The sequence below is a fragment of the Aspergillus tubingensis genome, assembly GCF_013340325.1.
Source record: "Aspergillus tubingensis WU-2223L DNA, scaffold_8, whole genome shotgun sequence".
Classification (NCBI taxonomy): Eukaryota; Fungi; Ascomycota; class Eurotiomycetes; order Eurotiales; family Aspergillaceae; genus Aspergillus; species Aspergillus tubingensis.
Window position 1 is genome coordinate 4,666,230 of NW_023336282.1, and position 23,876 is coordinate 4,690,105.

General features: G+C 50.7%; 7 protein-coding genes across 7 annotated transcripts; 4 read left to right on the forward strand and 3 right to left on the reverse strand.

Moving 5' to 3' along the window:
• Positions 1 to 790: 790 nt before the first annotated feature.
• Positions 791 to 1,389, forward strand: AtWU_07836 (hydrophobin family protein; the record flags this gene model as incomplete). The annotated part of the gene is made up of 3 exons (XM_035502945.1): positions 791 to 1,145; positions 1,195 to 1,283; positions 1,333 to 1,389. The coding sequence occupies 3 exons, from the start codon at positions 791 to 793 to the stop codon at positions 1,387 to 1,389; spliced, it is 501 nt and encodes a 166-aa protein (XP_035358838.1).
• A 1,561-nt stretch (positions 1,390 to 2,950) lies between these two features.
• AtWU_07837 (uncharacterized protein) lies at positions 2,951 to 4,201 on the reverse strand (the record flags this gene model as incomplete). Its single annotated transcript, XM_035502946.1, has 1 exon — positions 2,951 to 4,201. The coding sequence occupies one exon, from the start codon at positions 4,199 to 4,201 to the stop codon at positions 2,951 to 2,953; it is 1,251 nt and encodes a 416-aa protein (XP_035358839.1).
• A 900-nt stretch (positions 4,202 to 5,101) lies between these two features.
• Positions 5,102 to 6,256, reverse strand: AtWU_07838 (NAD(P)H-dependent flavin oxidoreductase; the record flags this gene model as incomplete). Its single annotated transcript, XM_035502947.1, has 4 exons — positions 5,102 to 5,245; positions 5,295 to 6,023; positions 6,083 to 6,165; positions 6,214 to 6,256. The coding sequence occupies 4 exons, from the start codon at positions 6,254 to 6,256 to the stop codon at positions 5,102 to 5,104; spliced, it is 999 nt and encodes a 332-aa protein (XP_035358840.1).
• A 918-nt stretch (positions 6,257 to 7,174) lies between these two features.
• On the forward strand, positions 7,175 to 8,710 carry trm61 (tRNA 1-methyladenosine methyltransferase subunit GCD14; the record flags this gene model as incomplete). Its single annotated transcript, XM_035502948.1, has 1 exon — positions 7,175 to 8,710. The coding sequence occupies one exon, from the start codon at positions 7,175 to 7,177 to the stop codon at positions 8,708 to 8,710; it is 1,536 nt and encodes a 511-aa protein (XP_035358841.1).
• Positions 8,711 to 9,315: 605 nt separating this feature from the next.
• AtWU_07840 (UBA/TS-N domain protein) lies at positions 9,316 to 12,074 on the reverse strand (the record flags this gene model as incomplete). The annotated part of the gene is made up of 2 exons (XM_035502949.1): positions 9,316 to 9,417; positions 9,486 to 12,074. The coding sequence occupies 2 exons, from the start codon at positions 12,072 to 12,074 to the stop codon at positions 9,316 to 9,318; spliced, it is 2,691 nt and encodes an 896-aa protein (XP_035358842.1).
• A 7,007-nt stretch (positions 12,075 to 19,081) lies between these two features.
• On the forward strand, positions 19,082 to 20,804 carry AtWU_07841 (URC4/urg3 family protein; the record flags this gene model as incomplete). Its single annotated transcript, XM_035502950.1, has 4 exons — positions 19,082 to 19,420; positions 19,513 to 20,002; positions 20,059 to 20,651; positions 20,721 to 20,804. 4 exons carry the CDS (start codon positions 19,082 to 19,084, stop codon positions 20,802 to 20,804), a joined length of 1,506 nt encoding a protein of 501 aa, XP_035358843.1.
• A 978-nt stretch (positions 20,805 to 21,782) lies between these two features.
• On the forward strand, positions 21,783 to 22,856 carry AtWU_07842 (Rag GTPase GTR1; the record flags this gene model as incomplete). Its single annotated transcript, XM_035502951.1, has 2 exons — positions 21,783 to 21,976; positions 22,049 to 22,856. 2 exons carry the CDS (start codon positions 21,783 to 21,785, stop codon positions 22,854 to 22,856), a joined length of 1,002 nt encoding a protein of 333 aa, XP_035358844.1.
• Positions 22,857 to 23,876: the final 1,020 nt, after the last annotated feature.

The following is a 23,876-nucleotide window of genomic DNA, read 5'->3' on the forward strand; positions in this document are numbered from 1 at the left end:
ATTGCATATGCTCTGTGAGCTTACGAGTGTTCTTGCAGTTACTTGCATACCGCACGAGCTGTGAGGTGGGACAACATTGCACGGGCCCAGTCATAGCATGGTGGCTAGGTGGACCAAGTAAGATGAAGCAATATGGGAAGAAGCGAGATTGGACACTTCGTGGCGCATGAAAGAGGTGAATCTTGGACGAGGGATATCCAGTATGGCTGTGGAATCAACTCCCAGCCATACATACATGAGGTTGAATCACAGAATAGGCTAGCCGCCCGAGGCGCATACATGAGGATCTGCAGGGAAAGCGAGGAGGAATGAGACCTTGGCTGGCCTGCAATGCACCCCAGTCATGCTATCTCACGGTATGCGGAAACAGCATTGATGCCGGGCATGCACGACTTGGACCAGGGGCCGATCCATGCCAACTGCTTAGGGAGCCCGACTCTGTTGAGCTACGATGACAGCTATTGGGACATAGGAGGTCAGGAACGAGAAGGGATGTCCTTGCATCTCGCATTCCACAAGGGGAAGCAGGTCGAGTGTGTATGTGCGGATGAATGGGTTCCGCAGGCACAACACTCATCCTACAGCGTCTTGGCTAGGAGCTCGAGGCCTCCACCGAAATCTATATAAGGGTGTTCGAAGTCGCCCGGAAATCGATTCTCTTCATCAGCATCAATCACATTCGTTGATTAGCCTTCTTTCTCTCTCTTACAGTCCAGTCTTTCCAGACAAGCGCTCTTTTACAAGCAACTCCGAGTTTTAACTCTCGTTCAATTCCAAACCCACCGTCACAATGAAGTTCTCCATCACTGCTGCTGTTCTTGCTTTCGCTGCCACCGTCGTGGCCATGCCCGGTGGTTCTCCATCCTCCGTTGATGACAACGGCCCCGGCAACGCCAACGGTGCTGGCAACAAGGGCAACAGCGACGTTCGCTTCCCCGTCCCCGGCGACATGACTGTCAAGCAGGCCGAAGACAAGTGCGGTGACCAGGCTCAGCTGTCCTGCTGCAACAAGGCCACCTACGCTGGTGACAGCACCAACGTTGACAGCGGTCTCCTCGCTGGTACCCTGTCCAACCTCATTGGTACTGGATCTGGCTCCGAGGGTCTTGGTCTCTTCCAGGAGTGCTCCAAGCTCCCTCTCCAGAGTAAGTATTTCACAACAATAACATCAATCACCAAAGCTAATGATCATAGTCCCCATCATCGGGATCGCCGTCCAGGACATCATCAGCAAGCAGTGCCAGCAGAACATTGCTTGCTGCCAGTCGTCTCCCGCTACCACCGTGAGTATCTCCCAATACCATGCAGACCATCACAAACTAACTGGAACAGGACGACGACCTCATCGGCCTTGGTCTTCCCTGCATTGCTCTCGGCTCCCTCGTTTAAGCTGCTTTCGGGCAAGCTTATGCTTGGGCTTGGCTACGCTTCTCAACGGAATCGTTTGTGGTTGGACTATTGATTTAGTACTTGGCCTTCGGGCCCGAGAAACATCATGGACTGACCGTGTGCGAGTAACTTGGTGGCGTGTGGCACCTCGGAGAAAGACTGTTCTGTTTGTTTGTACTGCATTTCGTGCATTTGCCGGTGCTTTTGGGCGCTGGTCTCGTTGCATAGAAACTTAATTGCATTAGACTCTGTCTATACTCTTTCCAGTGCTTCCACAGTAAATTTGTAGAATCTCCAGTAGCAATAGTAAAACCGAACTTTCGTTATCTATTCATTTTCTCGTATACCATCAAAACAAAAGCCGCATTACCTGTTCACTAAAGCAAACCTTTAATAACAGAACTGTAGTCCGTACCATGCACCCACCCCCGCGATCTTCCCTAAACTTATCCCAGTCAAGGTGTGAAGGAAAATCTCCCTCAAGTCCCCCTTGGTATATAGTATCCAAACCATAGTAACCCGGCTACCAACAGATATCTCCATGTTACGCAAGACCACCGCGGAGTAATTTAAAATGACAATCGGCCTCTCCAGCCATGAATATGAATCTCATTCCGCCTGCTTGAGTGCTAAACAGCTATGATCAACTCGTATGATTCCCCTTAATAGGTGGTGGGTGGGTGAGTGGGGTGCTTCATCTATCTCTTTGTTATTATCAACTCACAACTCACTCAATCACTCTGTCTACTACTCATGTATGCTATCGGTTGTGGAATCACTCCCTACTTATATCGAACGTACCAGTAAGACTTTCACATGATAATCAAATAAACTGTCTCTCTAGTTTTTGTCTCTTTCTCCTCTCTCAAGTGCAGATAGAACGCGGCGAGAGGGACAGAACCTGGTGTGATGGCTCGATGGATGTTTACTTTCACCGGAACTTAATACTGTCTCTATCTACTAATCAAAAGTAAAAGGTATGTTTCTTTAATAAAATTATCATTATGCTCTGCATAGGTTAGTTATGTAGTGGGTTTGTATGTAAGCGTATGTATGATCCATCTCATCCATCCATCCAATCCCACCGAGTCAGCGTATCTTACACCATTATCACAGCCCACCATAAATTCCTCCTCGTATCGTATCATCCTGAGAAAAAGACAAAGAAAGAAAGTAAGTAAGAAGAAAGAGAGAAAGTAACCAGGCCGGTCAGGCTAGTAGTGATACACACATCCAATCCCATCGAATACTTGTATCTCGGTTGCTGTTTCAGACAGCGTAGATAGTGGCATCCCACGGGATAGGACCATTCACTCCTCCAATAGGATAGTGAAAAAAGAAACAATAAGACAAGAAAAAGAGAAGAGAAGGTCGGGAGAGAAAAATAAAGAAGATACAAAAGAAAAGAAAGAATCCCAATCAAAAGAAACAGTCAACCCAAGTCAAATCAGTCACAATCACCGCACCAAAAACAGACCTTAAAACACCCACGAAACCCTCCGATATGGACCATACACACCAACAAAATACAAGCCTTGAACCGGTACACCTAACTCCGTCGCTACTGAAAAAGAGTCTGGCTGTTGCGGTTAGTATCGTTGCTGTGCTTCTCCTCCGAGTCACCGTCGTGAATACCAGCCCATTTGCACGGCAGGAGAGGGAAGACAGCAGTGCCCATTCGGCGTTGCTTCTTCGTAGGACTTGAGCTGAGGCTTCCCAAGCTGGTTCCTGAAGCGGGTGGCGCGGATGATGAGAGCTGGGCTGGGTCGGGGAGGGGTCTGCTGTTGGGTCTGAGGACGGGGGATTTGGGAGGAGGGGTGGGTGGGCGGATGGACGTGGAGGAGACGGATGAGACGTATGAATGGTGTGGTGACTCGTTCGTAGGAGATGCGCGAAGAGGGGATTTGGGAGGAATGGCGAATTTGAGGTTAGATAGTTTGGGCGCGGCGGCGACAGCTGCGGCGGTGGATTGGAGAAGGTTGAAGAGCTCGTTCATCGATTTGCGCTGGCTGAGACGCCAGGTTGAGGTGCGCTTGGTAGGCTTGGTTGTGGCAGTCTCAGAGTCGTGCTCTTCCTCTGTCTTTACTTTCTCGTCTGTAACTCCAGCGTGGTTCATGTCTGCATCCTGCTTGTCCTCTTCTTCCACATCCTCGGGAATGTCCTCAATGATACGGCTCTTGATCTCTGGCAGTTTGGCTGCTGCGCTAGGAGGCACGTCCATGCTGGCAGGACGAGGCTTTTTGTCTGGGCTGCGGGGAATGCGGCGACTAGACAGCTCAAGATCAATGTCGTCTTTGCTCTTAGGCGACAGATGGGCTTTGGGAGGGAGAAGTTCTTCATTTTGAGGGCCGACCTTCATGTCAATGACACGGGAGGCCTTTTCAGAGTTGGAATCGACGTCAGTGTCATCGTCTGAGAGCGTGCCGGTCTGCTTCGCAGCGGTACCATCTTGGACGCCTTGTGGCTGCTTCTCATCCGGGTCGTCCAGGGTTGAGCACTCCGAGTCCGCAGGATTGACGAGACGGATGGAGGGTGTCATCTGTGGGGTCTTGGTGACAGCATCTTGAGGCTGGTCTGGTAGAGCTGATAATTCCGTTGTCTCGTGGTGGTGCTTCTCGTGCTCGTAGGCGGGGAAGGGCTCAGTAGGCTGCGCAAGTTCTGAGATACCTGCACATGTCCAAGAGGCATGGTAATCCTGCCGTCGCTGACGGCGGAGCTTCCGTGCCTGCAAGCAGGGTAGGAAAATGGAAGATAGACACTTCATCTTGCGTGGACGCTGCATGAGGGATGAGTTGAGGATTGAGTTTGTCATGATGCTTGTGTTGTCAATTTATAGCGGCGTGAACCGTGGTGATGTTGTTCTCGTCGTCGGGGCGATAGTAACAGTTGCTCCCGGCGATTGATGCGGGGGATTTTATTGAATCTTTGAGATTAAGGACGCGGGGGTCTGCCACTGGCACTGCAGTTCACGGTAGGGTTCGTGGATCGTGATGGTTCAAGGTACATCAAGTGAGTTTGGTCGTGCGTGATGCTGATGATCGCACCTAATCTCCCACGGGATAGAGGATGTGAAGTGTAGAATGAACCCAGATTAGACTCTGTCCGCCAGCAAACTTCAGTAGGCACTTCGAGTCAACAAGCAAGTAGTCCATCTCTGCAAGGAGTGACCAAAGGGAAGATTAGGACGCAAGGACGTCCATCCAAATCTTCCTTCCTCTCGCACTCTGGAAGCCTGTGTGAGCATTCTCTGCTCAACAATGGTCTGCGAACTCTGGTATAGAAGCTCGTATTGCTACAGTCTATTTCCATGCAAGCCATATGCGGATCCCAATATCTGAAGCCTCAGTGGCGGTAAGGACCAGTATTGGCGAAGTCAGGATGCAGTGGGAGATGCATCCATTGTGACGCCAGCATCTCCTTTTGGAGGAGTCATTATGACCATGTGTAACCGCCACGAGAGTTTCTCGTTCGGCCCAGGAAATGATCTGGTCATCGTGCAGCTCCGCATGTGTTCTTTCCCCAGAAGTACCTCTGTTTCCCTCGTTCATCCCTTGGTGGTGGAAATCTCCGCAAGGGATGGCTATTTATGCATTTGACGGGTCGCTACAGTCGTTGCCTTTACACAATCACTTCTATTCCTTGCTTAGTCTGTAATTAAATCACAAGTGTACGCTCCAATCATGTTACCGGGTATCGACTCCATCCACATCCTCTACAGCTTGCTGGGGATGGTTGCCGTGTGCAACGACCTGGAGCGGTCCAGCGCTTCGACGGCTTCCTTCTCGATTCGCTGAAGAAGCTCAGCGCAAGTCGGAATATCGTGGATCAGACCAATGACTTGACCGGCAGTCCAGACCTGTTTTCGTTAGCAAGCAGCCAGTCCAATCGGAATAGGGGTAACATACTCCATAGTCAATATCGCCATTCAAGAAAACCTCTCTGCCGCGTTTGCCACTGACGAAGGGCGCGATGTCGCTGAACTCGCCCGACTTGCTTTCCTTCTCCACCTTCAGAGCCTCCTTGGCCACCTTGTTTCCATACAAGCGAGTGGTGTTCTTCCACCGTCTCATGACCAAAGCCGTCTGCGTCTCATCTGACTTAACGATTGCCTGCTTGACATTGATGTGAATGGGTGCTTCAATCGTGCACATGAACCGAGTACCCATATTGATACCCTCGGCTCCAAGAGCCAGAGCAGCAGCCAGCCCCTGACCATCAGCAAATCCTCCAGATGCAATGAACGGAGTCTTCAGCTCCTGACGCGCGCGACTTAGAAGAATGAAGTTGGTGATGTCGGTTTCGCCGACGTGGCCGGCGCATTCGAATCCGTCAATGGACAGGAAGTCGACTCCCAGCTTCACCGCAGACTTGGCATGACGGATGGTCGTGCATTTGTGAAGAATGGTGGTGTTGGCCTTCTTGAGTTTTTCAATCACTGGGCCTGGGTTATTTCCCGCTGTCTCGACAATCTTAATGCCTTCGTCGATCACCACCTGGGCATAGGCGCCGTAGTCTGGGGGAACGAGTGCGGGGAGGAGGGTGATGTTCACGGCGAAGGGCTTCTTGGTCATGGTCTTGCACCTTCGGATCTCTTTGCGAAGATCTTCTGGGGTCGGTTGAGTAAGGGCCGTGAGCTGAGCAGTTAGCATTCTAAACCCTTTGTTTCCCAGGCTTATCTCAAGACTGTACGTACAATACCCAGTCCACCAGCGTTACTGACGGCAGCAGCAAGCTCTGCATAACCCACCCATTGCATACCTCCCTGCACGACCGGGACTGCACATTATCAGCAGGCTGTTAAGACCAATGTATAAGCCCTCCTACCTGATATGCCCAGGGCTCTTGTCAGAGCAGTGTTGAAAGGCATGGTGTCGGTGCGTTGAATCTAGGGGTCGGGGCGGTAACTTTCTCGGCAGTTGACAAATGGAGGCGAACGGAGAAGACAAAAAGGTTTGAATGAAACAAGCTCAGGTGTATGATCTTATGCGTCTCTAATTCTACTTAAAGATGACAGACAGTAGTTGGAGACCAAATATGGGGAAGGCTAGGTAAACCCCCGTAAATAGTAATCAACGGTTGTTTGCCGCGGCCGCTGCTGTGGGGAAGCCAGAGTTGCCGAGGTTCAAGCCAAAGGGTATCTGCGTCTGGACAATCTAGGAAGGGGATGTGTGTTTGATGGCAGCACAACAAAGAAAGAAGATCGAATCACCAACTGCTGGATAGTTGGTTATCTCTTCAGTCTTCATGTAAGATGTAAGGAAAGTTGTACTCCTTTGCAAGGTACCGGTGACTTCTTTGTCGCCTCCATTGCTGACCGGCTACATGCATGTGATCACGGGGAGATTCACAAGTCACACATCAGCTGAGAGGGGAGGGTGTGGCAGGAGACATTCTGTATTTCATTTTAACGTATCTCGCACATTGAAGTGTAGTTTATGTATAGCTTGATATAACGATTTGGGCCGATCTCTTGAAGTAAATCGGAGCATTGGTAGTACTCTAGAGGTATGAGGGTCTATATCAATACTGCCGCCCGTTATCTTGACGCTCATCAGGCCGACCAATCAGAAGCATGCCACGATCTCCAATTCAATAGCACGTGCCAATAGCCCTATGCCCTACCCGCGAGCCAAGATAGGTCTAGCGCAGAGGATGTTCTGCATGGAAGAGGAAAGTGACGCCGCATTGAAAGCTTCAAGTCGAATGCTGCAGCTTTGCTTTTGCGCGGGGAATTGGCTCGCGTCGCTCATTCCATAGTCCGAAACAACATATTACATACACAACCATGCCGTCGCCATTCCTCACCCCAGGCTCCCATTCGCGCCTCGATCAGCTCGCCCTCCTTCACCTCCGTCGCGACCAGGCCATTCCGACTGTCCTCCGCCTTCAAGATGACGAAGACGCTGGCTACAAAGAGGGCAAGGTAGAGACCACGCGATTCGGCTCCTTCCCCCACACCACCCTCGTTGACCAACCATGGGGAGCGCAAATCGGCGCCTCCAAAGTCGACACAGGATCGCGACGAGGCCGCGGACCCCAGAAGAAGAACCAAAAGCTCAAGCGGAAAGTAGACGAGATAGACTCGGCCACTCCTGTCGAAGGCGATAATACATCGTCTCCCAAGGCTGCCGTCGCTGCATCCAGCGGTTTCCTCCACCTGGTCTACCCCACTCCCGAACTATGGACGACATCTCTTCCCCATCGCACGCAGGTCGTCTACACCCCGGACTACAGCTACATCCTCCACCGTCTGCGCGCTCGCCCCGGAAGCACCGTCATCGAAGCAGGAGCAGGTAGTGGATCTTTCACGCACGCGGCTGTCCGAGCGGCCTTTAACGGATACCCCACCGACGACTCGCCCGCGACGAAGAAGAGAAGACTCGGCAAGGTCTGCAGTTTCGAGTACCACGAGCAACGCGCAGAGAAAGTGCGCCAGGAGCTACACGAACACGGTTTGGATGGACTAGTCGAAGTGACGCATCGCGATGTCTACAAGGACGGTTTCCTGCTCGGCGATCCCAAGACCGGCAAGTCTCCCAAGGCCAACGCTATCTTCCTGGACCTGCCTGCTCCCTGGCTTGCTCTGAAGCATCTGGTCCGCCACCCTGCCGACGGTGGAGAATCCCCACTCGACCCCGACTCCCCAGTGTACCTCTGCACATTCTCGCCATGCTTAGAGCAAGTGCAACGAACCATCAGCACCCTCCGTCAGCTCTCCTGGCTCTCCATATCCATGGTGGAGGTAAACCACCACCGCATCGAAGTGAAACGGGAAAAGACCGGCCTGGAGTACGAGCGCGTTCGCGGCGCAGTAGTATTCCCGAAGGACGTCGACGAGGCCGTCATCAAGATGCGCCAAGTCGAGGAACATTCCCGGAAATATCGCGAGATGATGCACCAGCTAGATGACGAGGAGAACGGCACGCCTGCGGCCAAGCCCGAGATCAAGAAAGAGCAAGAAGCTAAGACCGAAGAAGAGGAAACCCCCGCCCAACAACCCACCTCGACTATTCCACCTTACAAGCAAGGCCGCCTGGTTCACCGCTCCGAGCAGGACCTGAAAACGCACACATCCTACCTTGTATTCGCTGTTCTTCCACGTGACTGGACCGAGGAAGACGAGCAGAAATGCCGCGAGAAATGGCCTTCGCATCAAGTTGACTTGACTCAACCGGAGAAGCCTAAGGGGAGAAAACAGCTCAAGAGGGAGCGGAAGGAGCGGGAAGAGGAGGAGCAGAAGAAGCAACAGCAACAGCAGCAAGGGGAATCGACAGCACCGGTAGCACAAGAGCAATCAGCTGCCCCTGTGCAAGCTGAGTAGAGCTTATTACGTTATTGTAATTTGAGTTAGATTAGATAAAAGTATTACTTAGCGTGTTCAGGATAAATACTACATCACTTTGTACACTACTTCTCACCTTCTTTACTATCTCCATAAAACAGAAGTATTAGAAGTTGAACGGACCAATAGTACTGGGGGTGCTCAATGCTCGCATTGATGGGAGGCCGATACATGACAGCCTTGACTACCAATTTATTCGGCCAATAGGTCAACATATAGGATGTATCCAAGATAGAAGGGGTATGCGTCGATTGATTTTCTTTTCATTGGCAGTAACTGTCAAGTAGGCAGAAATGGTAGGTAGGTAGGTATAAGTCTATATATGTACAAAAAATAGTATGTGCGCATGAAGATCGAAAATATGACGAATGCACGTGCAAAAGCATAAATGACGACCTCGTAAGCAGAAAGGGTTGTGGAATGAATAAAGCCACGCCAAGGATGCATGCATGGGTCAGAAGGTCGCAAATATGAAGGATTTAAATAGAATGACGAGTCAGGATGGCGTAGCAAAACGACGTGGCATAAATGGTCAATCGAGAAAGGAGTTGAAGGAAGAGGGTAGAGATAGGTCATGGAAGTCTCTAAAGGTTGTTTTCCTTCTTGAACTTGTCCCATGCATCGTTTAGAGCGCCGAATACGGCACCGGCGATCATGCGTTGCTCGGTGGTGGCGTTTGTGGGGATCTGGTTGATGATGGGTTAGACAGTCAAGCCTCTTATATATCTTGGTGATGGAGAGCAATAATGCATACCTTGTCCGGGTGTACCTTGGATATTCCCTTCATGTACTGAATCTTCACCTTGTTGGGGATGATCAGTTCGGACATGTTGACCTTCTTCCACCCGGCTTCCGGCCAGAGGACGGTATCCAAGCTGCCCAGAAGGGCTCGCAGGTTGTCTTGTTTCCCATTCTTCCAGGCCGCCAAGCGAGCATCTACACTTTCGGAGAGCGCAAACTTCTCTTCATCTGCACGCTCTGCTGCTTGGTTGGCCTCCCGCAGGCGATTGACCGCCTCGAAAGAGGTGCCAGATGAAGAGCCCTGAATGTCATCCAGAGCAGAGGCCTTCTTCGGAGCGGGGGCAGGAGGACGTCTTGCAGGGGCTGCTGGTTTCGGGGCGGGCTTGTTGATACCAGCCGCTTTCTCGCATCGGTTGCGGCCTTGGATACTGGTGCTGCCACCATGGCCATTCTCCACGGCCAACTTCCACGCCTGAGCGGCGTCCGCCCATCGCTCCAATTGCTCCAGGGCTTCAGCCTTGCGCATCAGAGCCTTGCCGAAGAAATCCTTCATTGGCTTAGTGGGCTCTCCATTGAGGAGGTCGATACTCTCGCCTTCTCCCTTCAAAGGACCGATGACCTCCAGCATAGTGTCCGCATCGCTAATTGCCGCCTTGGGATCTCCAGTTTTTAGCGCAGTCATGGCGCGATTGCTGCGAATAATGATCGTGATAGGGTGCTTGTTTGGCAGCGGTGTGAGTGCCGCTGTAAAAGCCTCATGTGCAGCGGCGTAGTCGCCCCTCTTGTAGGCCTCGGCTGCTAGTTCACGCTGCCGATGCAAAGAGGAGAGGACATCCTGAGCAACTGGCGGAACAGCACGGGGCGGAGCCTTGGGCCTTGAAGGTAAAGCGGTGGATGGTGTTGATCTCCTTGGTGGTTGTGCAGGTGCAGGGGAGGGCTTCGGCCGCTGGACAGACGCTGGCGCAGAACTCTCAAACAAATCGACGTTGGGTTCCGGGGCAGGCGATGGGGCAACGGGGCGTTTTCTCCGCGCAGGACTGACATATGCCTGTGCTGACTGCTCCTCCGAAGCTGTTTTCGTTAACCGGGATCTAGGGTCTCTAGTCTCTGCTCTTGGCTGCTGTTGCATAAAGGCGGGTTGTTGCATACGCCGCTCGCTAACTGGAGACGGCTGGTGTCTAGCACCATTGCTGCTTGGACGAGATGAAGGCCCGTCGGCGGACCGCATGGCATTGCGAGACGGACGAGGAGGACCACCTGATTCTAATAGGAGCGCCTCGTCTGTCATCAATTCAGGTCGGGCTTGGGGCTGACTAGCAACGTGAGAACGATCACGGGACGGGGGCTCTTCATGCGAAGCAGCGTCTCTCAGCCAGCGAGGTTGGTTTGCATCGTGGTCAGCATTGAGCTCCTGAACCACTTGCTGCATTTTCTTGCTGCCAGTCTTCCACAGAGAGTTCGCTGTCTTGAGCAGGTTGTTTCCAAAAGTCGCCGCAAGCTGTGACGGATCCTTCTCTGCCGGCGAAGAGGTTCGATTATTGCTGCGTGACCGCTCCTGCTGCATCCATGAAGGTGCGTCACGCCCAGACCTTTCACTGCGATCGCGACTTCTGCTCGGCTGCTCGGTGAACCGTTCATCCGGAGTTGGTCGATTCTTCGACTTTTGGCGTGATTCTTCATGCGCTTGGGTGAGAAGTAAGCTAACAGCAGCCTGGACATCAGTGCCGGATTGTGTCATTCGTAAAGCCCGACTGGATTTGTCTGCAGGGAAGCCCATGTCAACAAGCTCTGCAATTGCCCGATCCACTCCATTAGACGGCCTAGGGGGCGGCGAGTTGTTTTCTCTTTCAACGGGGGTAGGCGATTTCGCAGGAGGCTCTGGTCGGGGGATTTCAGATACAGGCTTCCCCAGCAAGCCAAGAAAGTCATCGTCATCATTGGCCTGCGCGGGCTGTGGAGGTTGCGCGGGCTTGGACTTCAGCTGGTTAAGGCCGAAGGGATCATCGTCATCAGGAAAAGACATCGGGTCGGTTTGCTGCGGCAAACCCGCATTGCTTGGTGTCGCCTGCACCGAGCTTAGTTGTTGCGGCGAAGGACTGGGGCTAGGCACCGGAAAGTTCGTCGATGCGTCTACTGGCGCAGACGCATTGAAGGCGGCCAGAAGATCGTCCTCGTCGGTCGATGTGACACTCTGCTGAGCAGGAGTACCAGAAGTGGGAAACCCGTTATTACTCCTGCCCTTTTCTAAGCTATCCCAGAAATGAGTGTTTTGCCCTCCATATTGCGATTCGAAACGCGATCTGTTCTCCGCCTCCTTCCTAGCTCTCTCCTGCTCTAGCTTCTTCTGCTGCTCGAGTAATGTAAGGTTCTTGTTGGCATTGGATGAGTTGAAGGAGACAAGGTTTGCAAAGCTGTCCTTGTCCGGCGTTGCGGACTTTGAGGGAGCATTGGATGGGCCAGAGGAGCCAGAGAGGGGCGTGGAACGGCCAGAAGTATCACTCTGCCTAACGGTCGGGAATAATAGGCCTGTGTTCATCGGCGGGGGTTTGCGAGTATCATTCGATGAGCTGGAGGTCCAGCTCAGACCGTTTAGGTCGTCCATTGTGATTATAGTGGTGTGAAATGTATTAGTGGGGTAATGTCTGGAGGGATCGTATTAGGATTGAAGCCGTATGCGGAGGATGTGAGGATGCCATGATCTAGATTAGCTCACCATCAACGGTCACCGGGCAGCGGAGTGAGTGGATCCAGCCGGGAGATAGAGGATTGAATTCACAGAAGATGCGGCTTGATTGCAGTATGAGGAGATGCCCTTCAAAGAATCATTCTGCCAACTAGCACAAGTCAAAGGGGGATTGAAGAGCCCGCCAACTGTTGTTTCATCAGTCGGCACTACTGTTCCCCTAAAGATGGAGGGCCGCGACCGTCGCGGTGGCTGAGGGCTGCCGATGGGGCATAAAATGTGGCGGTGCATTTCAACACGTGAGAGGCTGAGGGGAGTAAGGCACGTGCACCCAGCCCCCTGGAGCTGAGTCATCGGACGACGAAATGACCGGAACCTGTCCTTTTGGCCTTGCCTGGCAGCCTAACAAAACTTAGTACAACATAGGTAGTATCTGGGTCGGGTTCAGTTATCCACCGCACAGTGGACCCAAATCTAGACTGTTAACCTGATGTGATTACTATCATCCCAGACCTCGGCGGCCGAATGGGATTTTTGGACTTGATTCCGCAGGTCTAGGACGATGGGCATCTCTAAGCTGGCCTGTGAGCACTAGACTAGTGCTTTTGAAGATTGAGTGGCACACCAGTCCTTGAAGACAAGGCACTACAGATGTCTCACAGTGCTATTCTAGCCAAGCAACGTGGTATGGTCTTAATGCTCAAGGCAGATGAATTACAGTGGGTAAATTCGACGATTTAGCTTTCAAGCTCGAGTCTCTTGCTAGCTAGTCATTACTTTTGCCTCTGCCTCCTCGCTTCTCTTGACGCCCCGTCTACAGGCTGTAGATCGGCTGGCTCCTGTGGGCACCAATGTCAGTCACCTTTGCACACGGATCCATACTGGATACGCGGCAATTCCCTATGGGGATGTGGACACGATGGCCAGTGATTACTGCGTAGCGACCACTAACCGCACAGGAAGTTTTTAGGCTTCCGAGGTTTGTCCATGGTAGTGACTGGACCGGGCGCTCTGGGAGAATGGGGCCCGGTGGCTCTTCGGGGGGGCTGCCAACGACGAAAATTGTAAAGGCGAGACTTCTCAGTGCTAAGCGAGCGGTACGGAGAATCGAGGCTCAAGAATGGTAGCTAGATGCGAGTAAGGAAACTCCGAAGGATGATGGGCCTGACAATCTGAAGAGTAGTTTCATGATAATTAGTTGCTACTTCCAGGGAATGGTGTAAACAGACCAAGGTCATCCTAGGCCCCGCACCGGAAAACAGGTCCTTGACAGAGCCTTTATCTTTGTAAAAAAGAAAAACTTTCGCGGGTGATATCGAAAGGGTTCCTACAGTAGTGGGATCAGGGCAGTCACGGTGTTCACCAATTGGCGAAACAATTAGTTACTTTACGGCAACCAGCCATGTCAGCACTCAACAAGCGTCTAGGAATCCCCGACGGGATGAAATCCATTTCCCACTACCAATCGTTGTGGATGACAGCGGGGGCCTGACAGGGATGCGCGATAGCGTCAAGGGAGCATCGGGAATTATTCCAATACCGACTAAGCGGGGTGGTCAGGACGGAACAGGCGATCATCATGTCTGACAGGAAGGAAAGACAGGTGGTCTTATTGTCTGAATTGGAGTCAGCCATCACTCGGGTATAGTAGTGGTCTCGCACAACATGACCTTGAGGCACATAATCCCCTCCGGTAATATGTTCCAGGAATCTCTGGGAAGACTAATCGACGACCATAACGAATGTTGCAAGTAGTAATACTAACCAACGGCCGTTGTTCATTGAGAGCAACGCACTCATGTAAACGCAAGAGGGGCCACACGGAATCTCCGCTGGATGCTAATGTTGGTGGCGGAAATTCGGGGGAAATGAATGGTGCGGTACTGGTAGGGCGGGTAGTCTCGTAGGCAAAGATGACAAGATTAGTAGTCGCACTAAGGAGTCATGTCAGTCGCTTCAACTAGCATCGGGTCTCTTACCAGTAGCCGCCGTTGAGATTACGGGCCAATTTGTTGGACCTCTCCGGACCCAATTGTAAGAGCTCGGATTACTCCGGGTCTTTCTGTCTCCTGACGAAGTTAAAACACTCGCGATGGATGAGTGATTTCTTGCTCTCTTCAGATGTGGTTATATCACAATGATCATGTTGTCAATGCCTCGATTACGCCGCGAAATTAAAATACCCGGAACGTTAAACCTGAAACCCGGGCGACCCAGCAGTATGGCCAGGGCCGTGTTTTCCGCGTTAGCGGGTACGCCAGTGCATTGACATTTGTCATTTTTGGAGGGGAAGGTGGGAGGGGCTTGCAGCAACTGTGCATATCGACTAATACAAGGGTTTTCTTCTTTCCTATCCTCCCAAAAGTACAGGGTGCGCGGAGTCGTTCGGATATAATCTTTCCAAATACACACAAGCTTCTCCAATTAGCACTATCAGTATCATACGATATTATTTCCCAGTACCGAGCAGTACTCTGAAAATGCCTATGGCTAGTAAGCACACCTTGCCTATATCGGAGGAACCCCAAAGTTTGGCGACACTTCCCACTTACTGTATCCTAAGTTGGCACCAGTGCTTTCCTGAACGACACATGCAGCTCTCGCGATAATAACTCTACTCTGCTCTGGATCCACTCCAACCGTGAAATGTAATATTCATTATCAATAGCAAGGCCATTGGGGGCCACAATGACCTGGATGGGACAGTCATAAGATCAGGTAATATACCTACAAGGCTTCGACAACTCTGGGGTTCGCCTAGCTGCAGAGTTCATCAACCAAAGAACCCCAGTACATGTGCCAGTCGCCAGCTGCTGTTCTTTGCCGTCTGAAACGGTAACAGTAACAGTAATTTTAAATGACGCCACGGTATATACCTTACCTTAGTATAAAGGCAATCTTACTCAAGCCAGACACGGTCGCTCTTGACAACATCCTCTACTGAATGACCGCAGATGTGCGACACCCGGGGATACGGAGGCTTTTGGAGGGGCAAGAAGCCGAACTTTAAGAGGATTCTTCCGGCTGAACTCAAATTACAAATGGTGGTGTGAGCCACATCTCCGCCCTGCTACTTCTTCACGAGAGGGTACGATAAAAGATCAACTCGAAGGAATACATGTGAGGATCCTTAGGATTCAACACTTGCAGTCCAACACTACGTATTCATTTTTCTCACGCGACACCATGGGCATGCATGATCGACAAATCTATGCCTATATCCAGCACGCATCCAAGAGCTGTCAAAGGAGGTTTTTAGGCGGTAGGACTACTGTATTCTAAATAGTAGTAGCATGTAGATAATGTTTGTAGTTAGGCCCAGTCCATGTCTCATAGGAATGTTTCACTTGTTTTCTGAAAAGCTCCATAGATCTAAGAAGGTATTCAAACCGGCTGCTGCTTCCTGTTCTGTAGGGTGTCCCATCGACTGTGTAAGGCATCCGAGCCCAGTCAGTCTTCTCCATCATGATATTACTACCTACTGCTATCAATGATCATCATCCCGCTCTGCACAATTTCATTAGGGTTGTCGGAAAGTGGGCTCAACACGAGCGCGAAGCTCAAGAAACATTATCCCGCCCTAGCGCCCTCGCATCCGACCAATGTGTTCTACAAAAGCAAAGATGACATGCGGGTAGCTATAAAAAAGCAACCTATAGGTATTGGGCTACAAACCTCATCGGAAGTGACCCATGTGAAATCGCCGTGTTGGTAAAACCAACCTGTTACGAACGACCTGGAGGTTTAGTATTTTCACACTTTATGAAACGTATCGCAGACCTGCGGCACTTCCTGGCCACGGTTACTTCTTTGCGATCGTCTCCAACCCAACTAATATTACATTCTGCACCTGACATGCTTCAGAAGTTCAGAGGGACTAGAAATTATTTTCCGTCAACTTATTCGCTACTAGTTCGAATATTCTGGTGTGGACGATCCTGCCGGATTGAGATCGACACGGCAATAGTTGCGTGCCCGCGTACGATTCAAACCAAGGTCCACTTGAACCATAAATGCGCGTATCGGCTACTTCCCTTCCTTTCGGGAGTCGCACACTTGATGGAAATAGGGTTGCCGATCTCACAAAGGGCCAATTCTTCGCATACTGCTGGCTCTGCTCTATTCTTGCACAATTGCGAATGCCGGATGTTGTGGGTGGTAGTAGGTGCCGAGACAAAGTCTTGTCAACTGCAGCGCGATTGGCACTATTAGGTGATTTTCTACCTGAAGCATGATCGGCCTTCGGCTCGTGTTGGGATCTTCAGTTCTCCAGTTGTGCACTATAGGGTCACCAACAGTCATAACGCCCCAGCTACAGTCTGACTACCACATCTGTTGGAAAAGGCACGAGACGGTTATCTGACAGAAACAGTCATACTGTCATTGACCACTAACCTTGTACATCTCAATGATTCTTCAAACTATATGCTTCACGACACCCGATTCCACTGTTGTGGCGCAGCAGTAAGTAGCCTGACTATACTTTACTAAACACCTTCCATACTTAGCACCTATACGTGGCATCGAACAAGAAGCCAAATATAGCAATTACCAGGGCAATTGACAATGTGAACACTATCTACACTTTAGTTTCAATCGCCTCTCCGTCTCTCTACGAATTTGCCACCGCCTGTGGATCAGGATTGCGTTAGCAAAGCAGAACGATATGGAGGCAAGGCTGCAGCCAGGCTATTTCCTCCTAAAGTGAAACATCGACATGTACGTATAAGGTAGACTATGCCGCGGCTATAGTCAATATGGGGTGATAGTAGCTAGATAGATGCGGCATAAGCTCACCACCCCTGAAGTAAAAAGGAATCACGAGTCACACGCCATCAGATCGGAGATATTCCCCAGATAAGCGGGAGCATCGCACTATAGCAGCCAACATTGCGCCTGGGCAGTGACTATTGGCCCTGCACACCATTACCACAATTGTGCCGAGTACAGTGCACTTCGATAGAAGATAGCTAGCTAGGAGTGGACATTGAAGAAGGTGGAGAGCTTGACTGATACCCGCCACTGACCTAGGTTGCCAAGGGGAGGAGGGGTCGGCGCTCGGTCAATAATTCACAAATGTGGATGGGGTATATCCTATCTATCTACCTGGCGCCTTCGTTAGCATTGATTCGAGTCATATCTTGGTTTCTCTTCCCCTCTATCTTTGGACTACAGGTGAAGGAGCCATGGTTCCATGGGAGGGACATGTCCCGATTCGGTGAAATTCTGGAGGCGCAGAGTGACTAACAGCCTGCTAGATCCGCCGTGTCGGGGCGAGGAGGAGAGGGGGAGAGCAAATGAACCTGGTACGTATAGCCTTGTGCGCAGGCTTGTCTGTGCTCCCCTGTACTCCTCTTTTTCTTTTTTGGTCCTCGCTAATTTAACCTATTTTTCCATTGGTTCCATCGATCTGGACACAGCATCCCTTGGTCGGCCGTAGCACCGAGGAGGAAGTTGATGGGTGATGAGTTTAGGGGGAGGTGCTAAAGTAGTCGTCGTCCAAGACCCGTTGGAAACTGCTCCATTCTGGGAAATTTGCACTTTACCAGACACGGGGCCAGTTATGGGCTCCCTCCCCCACCATCACCGGGACCAGGTACCGGTCTGGTACCGTGCGGTACGTATGGTAATGCGCGCGTATGGATGGGTCGGGTTGGGTTTATCATGCATGCACCATCATGCACCTACATACTTAGGGCACATCAGACATTGACTAGTTAGATGTATCTATCTTCCACTCTTCCAACTGGTCTGATAATCTCTGACCTCATCACTGGCGTCTTGCGCCGCGGACTGAATACTCCGCGGTAGTCTTGGTCCCTTGGCCCTGAGTTTGGCCCTTTCTCCCCTTGAGGGGACGGACTGACTGCCCTTAGATACTAAGTACTAACTACCTAGGCATGGGATGGTCGAATTCTGTAGCCTATCTGTACCTTTTTTGGAATCATTTGCTTTAGACCAATATGTTGCCAGTTATACATGTTTACTATTGGCCCCATGTCGTTCTTCTGTCTCCTGTTACTTTGTACCTGACAGGGACTACTTACTTACTTTACTACCCAGTAAATACCAGGTACTGGTGGAAAGTTAAGTTCTTTTCAACCGACTACATTTCCAGTAGTGTTCACGACCGTGGGAACGGTAAACAATGGTACGAATCGGTTCCTATCAGAACGCTAAATCGGCCAACCCGCCATGCACCCTTTTTTAACATCGAACTGGAGCCTTTCCGACAAGACCTCTGCCCCCCTCAAGCTCTCCACCTCCCGACTCCGAGGGCTCGACTAGTTCACTGGGTGTATGCTCCGTGAAGGTCCAGTGGCTACGGACCACTCCTTTTCGCTCCAATGATGTCTTGCTAGTTGGGCTACTAACTCCTAACCTTTCCTAACTCCTCCTAAGCTCACTCGGCCGCCCCGCCCCGTATTATTCCTGTTATTATTATTTCTCGTCCTTATTATTAGTATTATTTGTCCCTCCATGCTGTAAAGAAAAAAAAAAAAGTTTTAAGCCCAAAGGAATTGAAAAGGCCCCAAAAAATTACAGAAGGTAGAAAAAATAAAAATAATAACAAACAGAAAATTAAAAAAAGAGAGAGAAGAGTCAGACTAAAGAGTCAAAACCGAAAGTCACCACCCACCAGGGCCTCTTCTCTTCTTTTTCTTCTTCGAGTCTCCCGCAACTGCCGCAGATCACCATCCTTTTATGTACCTTTTCCCCTCTGGTGTCCATTTTTCCGGTCTGCTTTCTTCTGGCACCAGGGCCTCTCATCTGTCTTTCTTTTTTTCCCTTCCCTTCCCTCCTCGAGTGTTCCACCTCACTGTCAATCCCCTGGCACGAACAAGTGTTCTTTCTTCCCCCTGAGTGCTAGGGAGCGTTTGTTGTGTTTCACTCTCCGTCTCTACCATTGACCCCTCCCCGTCACCATGGGTCTCTTTAAGCGCAAAGACTCTAAGAACTCGATTCAAAGCGAGAAGGAGGATTTCGACTCGACCGTAACCGTCAACAGTGCTCGTACCTCCAATGCATCATTGAGATCGCCCGGTTATAAAGGAAGTGGGCTGCCTGCCTCCATCCCAGAACTACCCATCGCCAAACCACCTGATCCGGCCCTCGATCCAGCGGCCTACCTGCGGAGTATCCATGCTGTCCGTGAGCGCTGCAGCCTTGTTTTGAATAAGGCCAAGAGAAATAGACTCAACCACTTTGATGTGGATATGGGCAAATTCATGGCCACTGCATCTTACATTGTCTCCATTATCAAGGTACATACTACATGCTGCAGCCCTCTCGGCCAAAAATTTAGCCAGTCCCTCTATTCCCTCTCAGGTTTGCTAATTAGAGCTTTCGTTTGCAGAGAGATTATGGCCCGGACTACGACTCCATTCCTCCTCATGGCCGTTGGCAACACTTCGACGTGGGTGGACGACCCCGCGTTAACCAATTGCTCCAGTCCTGGCCCAGTACCATTGATGCGCAGGAGCGCACCCGGCGATTGATCGACCTTTTCGTTGTTTCCGTCCTTCTCGATGCTGGTGCAGGTACCAGGTGGTCATACAAGTCGAAGGAGTCCGGCAAGATCTATTCGCGGAGCGAGGGTCTGGCCGTGGCCACCTTGGAAATGTTTAAGAGTGGTTTGTTCAGCAGCGATCCGACGGAGCCTTGTCAAGTGGATGGGGCAGGCCTGAAGAAGATCACGGTCGAAGTACTCGCAAAGGGAATGCAACACTCCGAAACCAACCCCTTGGCGGGAATTGAAGGCCGAGCTGGTCTTCTGATCCGACTTTCCGAGGCCCTGAACAACCAAGATTTCTTTGGGGTAGATGCTAGGCCAGGCAACATGCTCGGTAAGGCTTTATTCGATGAAGGGTCGCTGGGATCTCGACTAACATAACATCGTTAGACTACCTCCTTTCTCATCCGTCTACACTTGCTTCGTCGGTTCCAATTGTGCCTATCACCACGCTCTGGAGTGTCCTTATGGATGGATTGTCTCCGATCTGGCCGCCATCCCGCACACAGATTGATGGGCTGTCTATCGGAGACGCCTGGCCGTGCTCCGATCTCCCCAAGTCCCCCCCTGCGAAACCCTGGGAGAGCATCGTCCCATTCCACAAGCTTACGCAGTGGCTGTGCTACTCTATCATGGTGCCCATGTCGAAGCTGATGAAGATCCATTTCGCCGGCAGTGAACTGCTCACGGGTCTACCCGAATACCGGAACGGTGGTTTGCTGATTGACATGGGTCTGTTGACTCTGAAAGAACACGATTTGGAGCGGGGTATTGCCGCCTACAAGGAGAATGCGCAGATCAAGGGCCAACCAAACGTGGAGGTTGTACCACTCTTCTCCACGGATGACGACGTTGTCGTTGAATGGCGGGCTGTGACCGTTGGGTTCCTGGATGAGCTACTGGATGAAGTGAACGGTCAGCTTGGACTGACGGGAGACGATCAGTTGACCCTTGCACAGATGCTTGAGGCTGGATCCTGGAAGGTATGTGATAATTTTATCCCTGCACTCATTGTTTTACGTGGGCGACATTTGCTGATGCAGAAGTAACAGGGTGGCCGTGAGATTGCTGAAGTGTCGAGACCCAACACGAAAGAACCTCCGATCATGATCCGTTCCGATGGCACTGTTTTCTAATGATCGCATATCTGTTGATGTTTTGGATACCTGACACCGCCAGTCGACGCCCGTTCCACGGCTGGTGGTCGTGCTTACGACTTTGATGACCGGATGTTTATGCGTCTTACTACTTTCGTGCCCATCGCCTGTGGCTACCCCTTTTTTTTCTGTTCGTCTTGTACAAAGGTCTCTGCTGCGGCACCTGGCCGACTTTATACCTAATTTCTTCTGTAGGGTCATCGTGAAGTGATGATCGTCTACCTTTCCTGTACACAGTTCCTTGGGCCCTTTTTACCTTCTTGCCTATATTTGGATGGAAATGTGATCATAAAAGTTTACCTGGCTGGGATTAGTCTTTCCGCCAGCAGTCTCAATCCTGACTATTATCCTTGGAAAAGGAATTATAATGGGGATAGTGTCTTTGCTAGTTTGATAATGTTTTGGTTCTAGTTAATCCACTATGGATGAAGTGGAGCCTGATGATTGGCAAACCCCCCTTCCGTGCAGAAAGTCTAATAACAATGGAGGCACATGGGAGGAATGTGGATGAACGCCACCTCCGTGGACAATTTCCAAGGCAGGGGGGAAGGAGATGGACAGTTCGGTGAGAGGGACAATACATTACTCGCATCACTGACCGTGCACTCTGCATCCCATCCACCTTCAATGTCAGCAGCCCTGTGTGGACCGTGCGCTCTCCACGTGATGGGACCGGAATATTATTAATCCCGGGGAAGAAGCTCATGCAATGACGCCCGGAAGGCTGGTCATCCGGCTGCTGCTGCTCCTTCTGTCCAACCAACCACCCTCGCCCATTCATTGCCTGTGGAGATCGTTACCTCCCTCGACTTGCAGGGTCCTACTGCATCCCATGGGCTGGAGGTATTTATGCGGATGCTAAATCCCACATCTCTTCACGGTTGCCATCCATCTGAACGATCACCAGCCCCGTAAGTGCGGGGTACGGTTAACGGATAGCTCCGGGGAACTGCCACAATGGATATGCGCAAGAAGAAGAGAAAGGTCCTCTTGATGGGCAAAAGTGGATCTGGAAAATCGTCGATGCGCTCAATCATCTTCAGCAATTATGTTGCGAAAGATGTCCGACGCCTGGGTGCTACCATTGATGTCGAGCACAGCCATGTCAAGTTCATGGGGAACCTCACGCTGAACCTCTGGGATTGCGGAGGGTAAGTCGCAGTCTCAGGCATTTCTCGAATCATTGCAGTGTCTAACCCGAAATGCTCTTCTACCATAAACAGACAGGATGCATTCATGGAAACATATCTCGCGTCTCAGCGCGGGAACATCTTCTCCGACGTCGCGGTCCTGATCTATGTCTTCGACATTGAATCCCGCGAGGTCGAGCGCGATCTTGACACCTACAACGCCATCATCAACGCCCTGAAAGAATACAGTCCCAATGCCTACGTGTTCTGCCTTGTACATAAACTGGATCTCATCCAAGCCGAGCACCGCCAACGCATCTACGAAGAACGGTCCGCCTTAATTCGCAGTCGTTCGGAGCATTTCAGCATCGACACCTTTGGCAGTAGTATTTGGGATCAATCGCTCTACAAAGCGTGGGCCGGCATTGTCCACAAGCTTATTCCAAACTTGACTGTCATCGAGCGCTTCCTGCAAGCCTTCTCCAAGCGAATTGATGCCGAAGAAGTCATTCTGTTCGAACGGTCAACCTTCCTCACCGTAACTTCCGTTTCCTCAGAAGTAGGCGACTTGAACCCCATCTATGATCGCCATGAACGACTCTCCAACATTATGAAAGCCTTCAAGCACTGTGCGGCGCGGAACACCCACACAACCCCTGCATCTGCCGGGTTCGTCGTCATGCACACGAAGACTCCGCAATTCAATGTCTTCCTCGGCCGTTTCACGGACAATACATACATTTTCCTAGTTGTACCGCCGGGCGAGGCAGCCTACAATTGCGCCGTCCTAAACACCATGCTAGCTCGAGAGGGCTTCTCCAAAGCCGCCGCAACCGGTCACGGGGACGGATTTCCCCTCCCTGCGGCTGAATCCCCGGACAACAGCAACGGGACCCATTGATTTGACTCCTCGACCGGCCGCCACCGGCCATCCCTCAAATCAGCCAAGCACTCCACCAAATATGAAAGGGAAAACGGACCCGTACGCCTTATGACGAAAAAGAAACGCAAAACAGCATCTCACTTCACTGCACCCAACGAACCAATTACCTATTAGCCAGCGTCGCCTATACGGCATTCTAACCTACGAAAGCTATGAGCAGAAGAAATGTGTGAGTAAGTACGTAATGCAGAACCAAAACAAATCTGTTTCATTTAAAGACAAAGATACCCTACTTAGCATGCATGGCATTCTATATGTATGTATACTGTTCTTTCTTCTCTCTCTCGCACTTTCAGACTCTCCATATCATATCATATCATACCATATCGATCTTTCTCATCTGGATCCATACATTTATTACTATTTGTAACATGCTGGTCCTTATGTTCCACGGCTGGTAAAAAAAGTTATTGTCTTCATTTCCTTATGACTGTCTCCACTCACTCACTCACCTGCTCATTGATGTACTTGTTTCTCACAAATTATTCTCAGTCCATATCTATTGGTTCTATATTACATGGTCATTGCGTCTATATGTTGGAAAAAGAAAAAGATGAAGAAAGAAGAAGAAGACGAGGATGTAAGAGACCGGGAACCGCGGAATAAAAATGCAATATATTATAAATGATGCAGTAACATGGAACCATGGTATATACTACTAAGTAGCAACAGTAAATACAAAGTATTGAAATAGTAAATTTGGGTCGTTCCCTTCAATTGGTTCCAGTCCCGTGATCTAGGCATTAATAGTACTCACTAAGTGCATAATTATAAGGCAATGGCGAGGTTTTTGTGGTATATCATGTCACGTTCACGTTGCCTGAGGCCAAGAGAGGACTACTTCTTGCAACATTCCTCCTACTATCAAATTGCCCGATGATCATGTGCCAGTGAACCCATCTGTACAAGGAGTACACTCCATCAATAGATAGATGATCCATGCTTGATGCAAAAAAAGGGAAGAAAGTATATCTATTG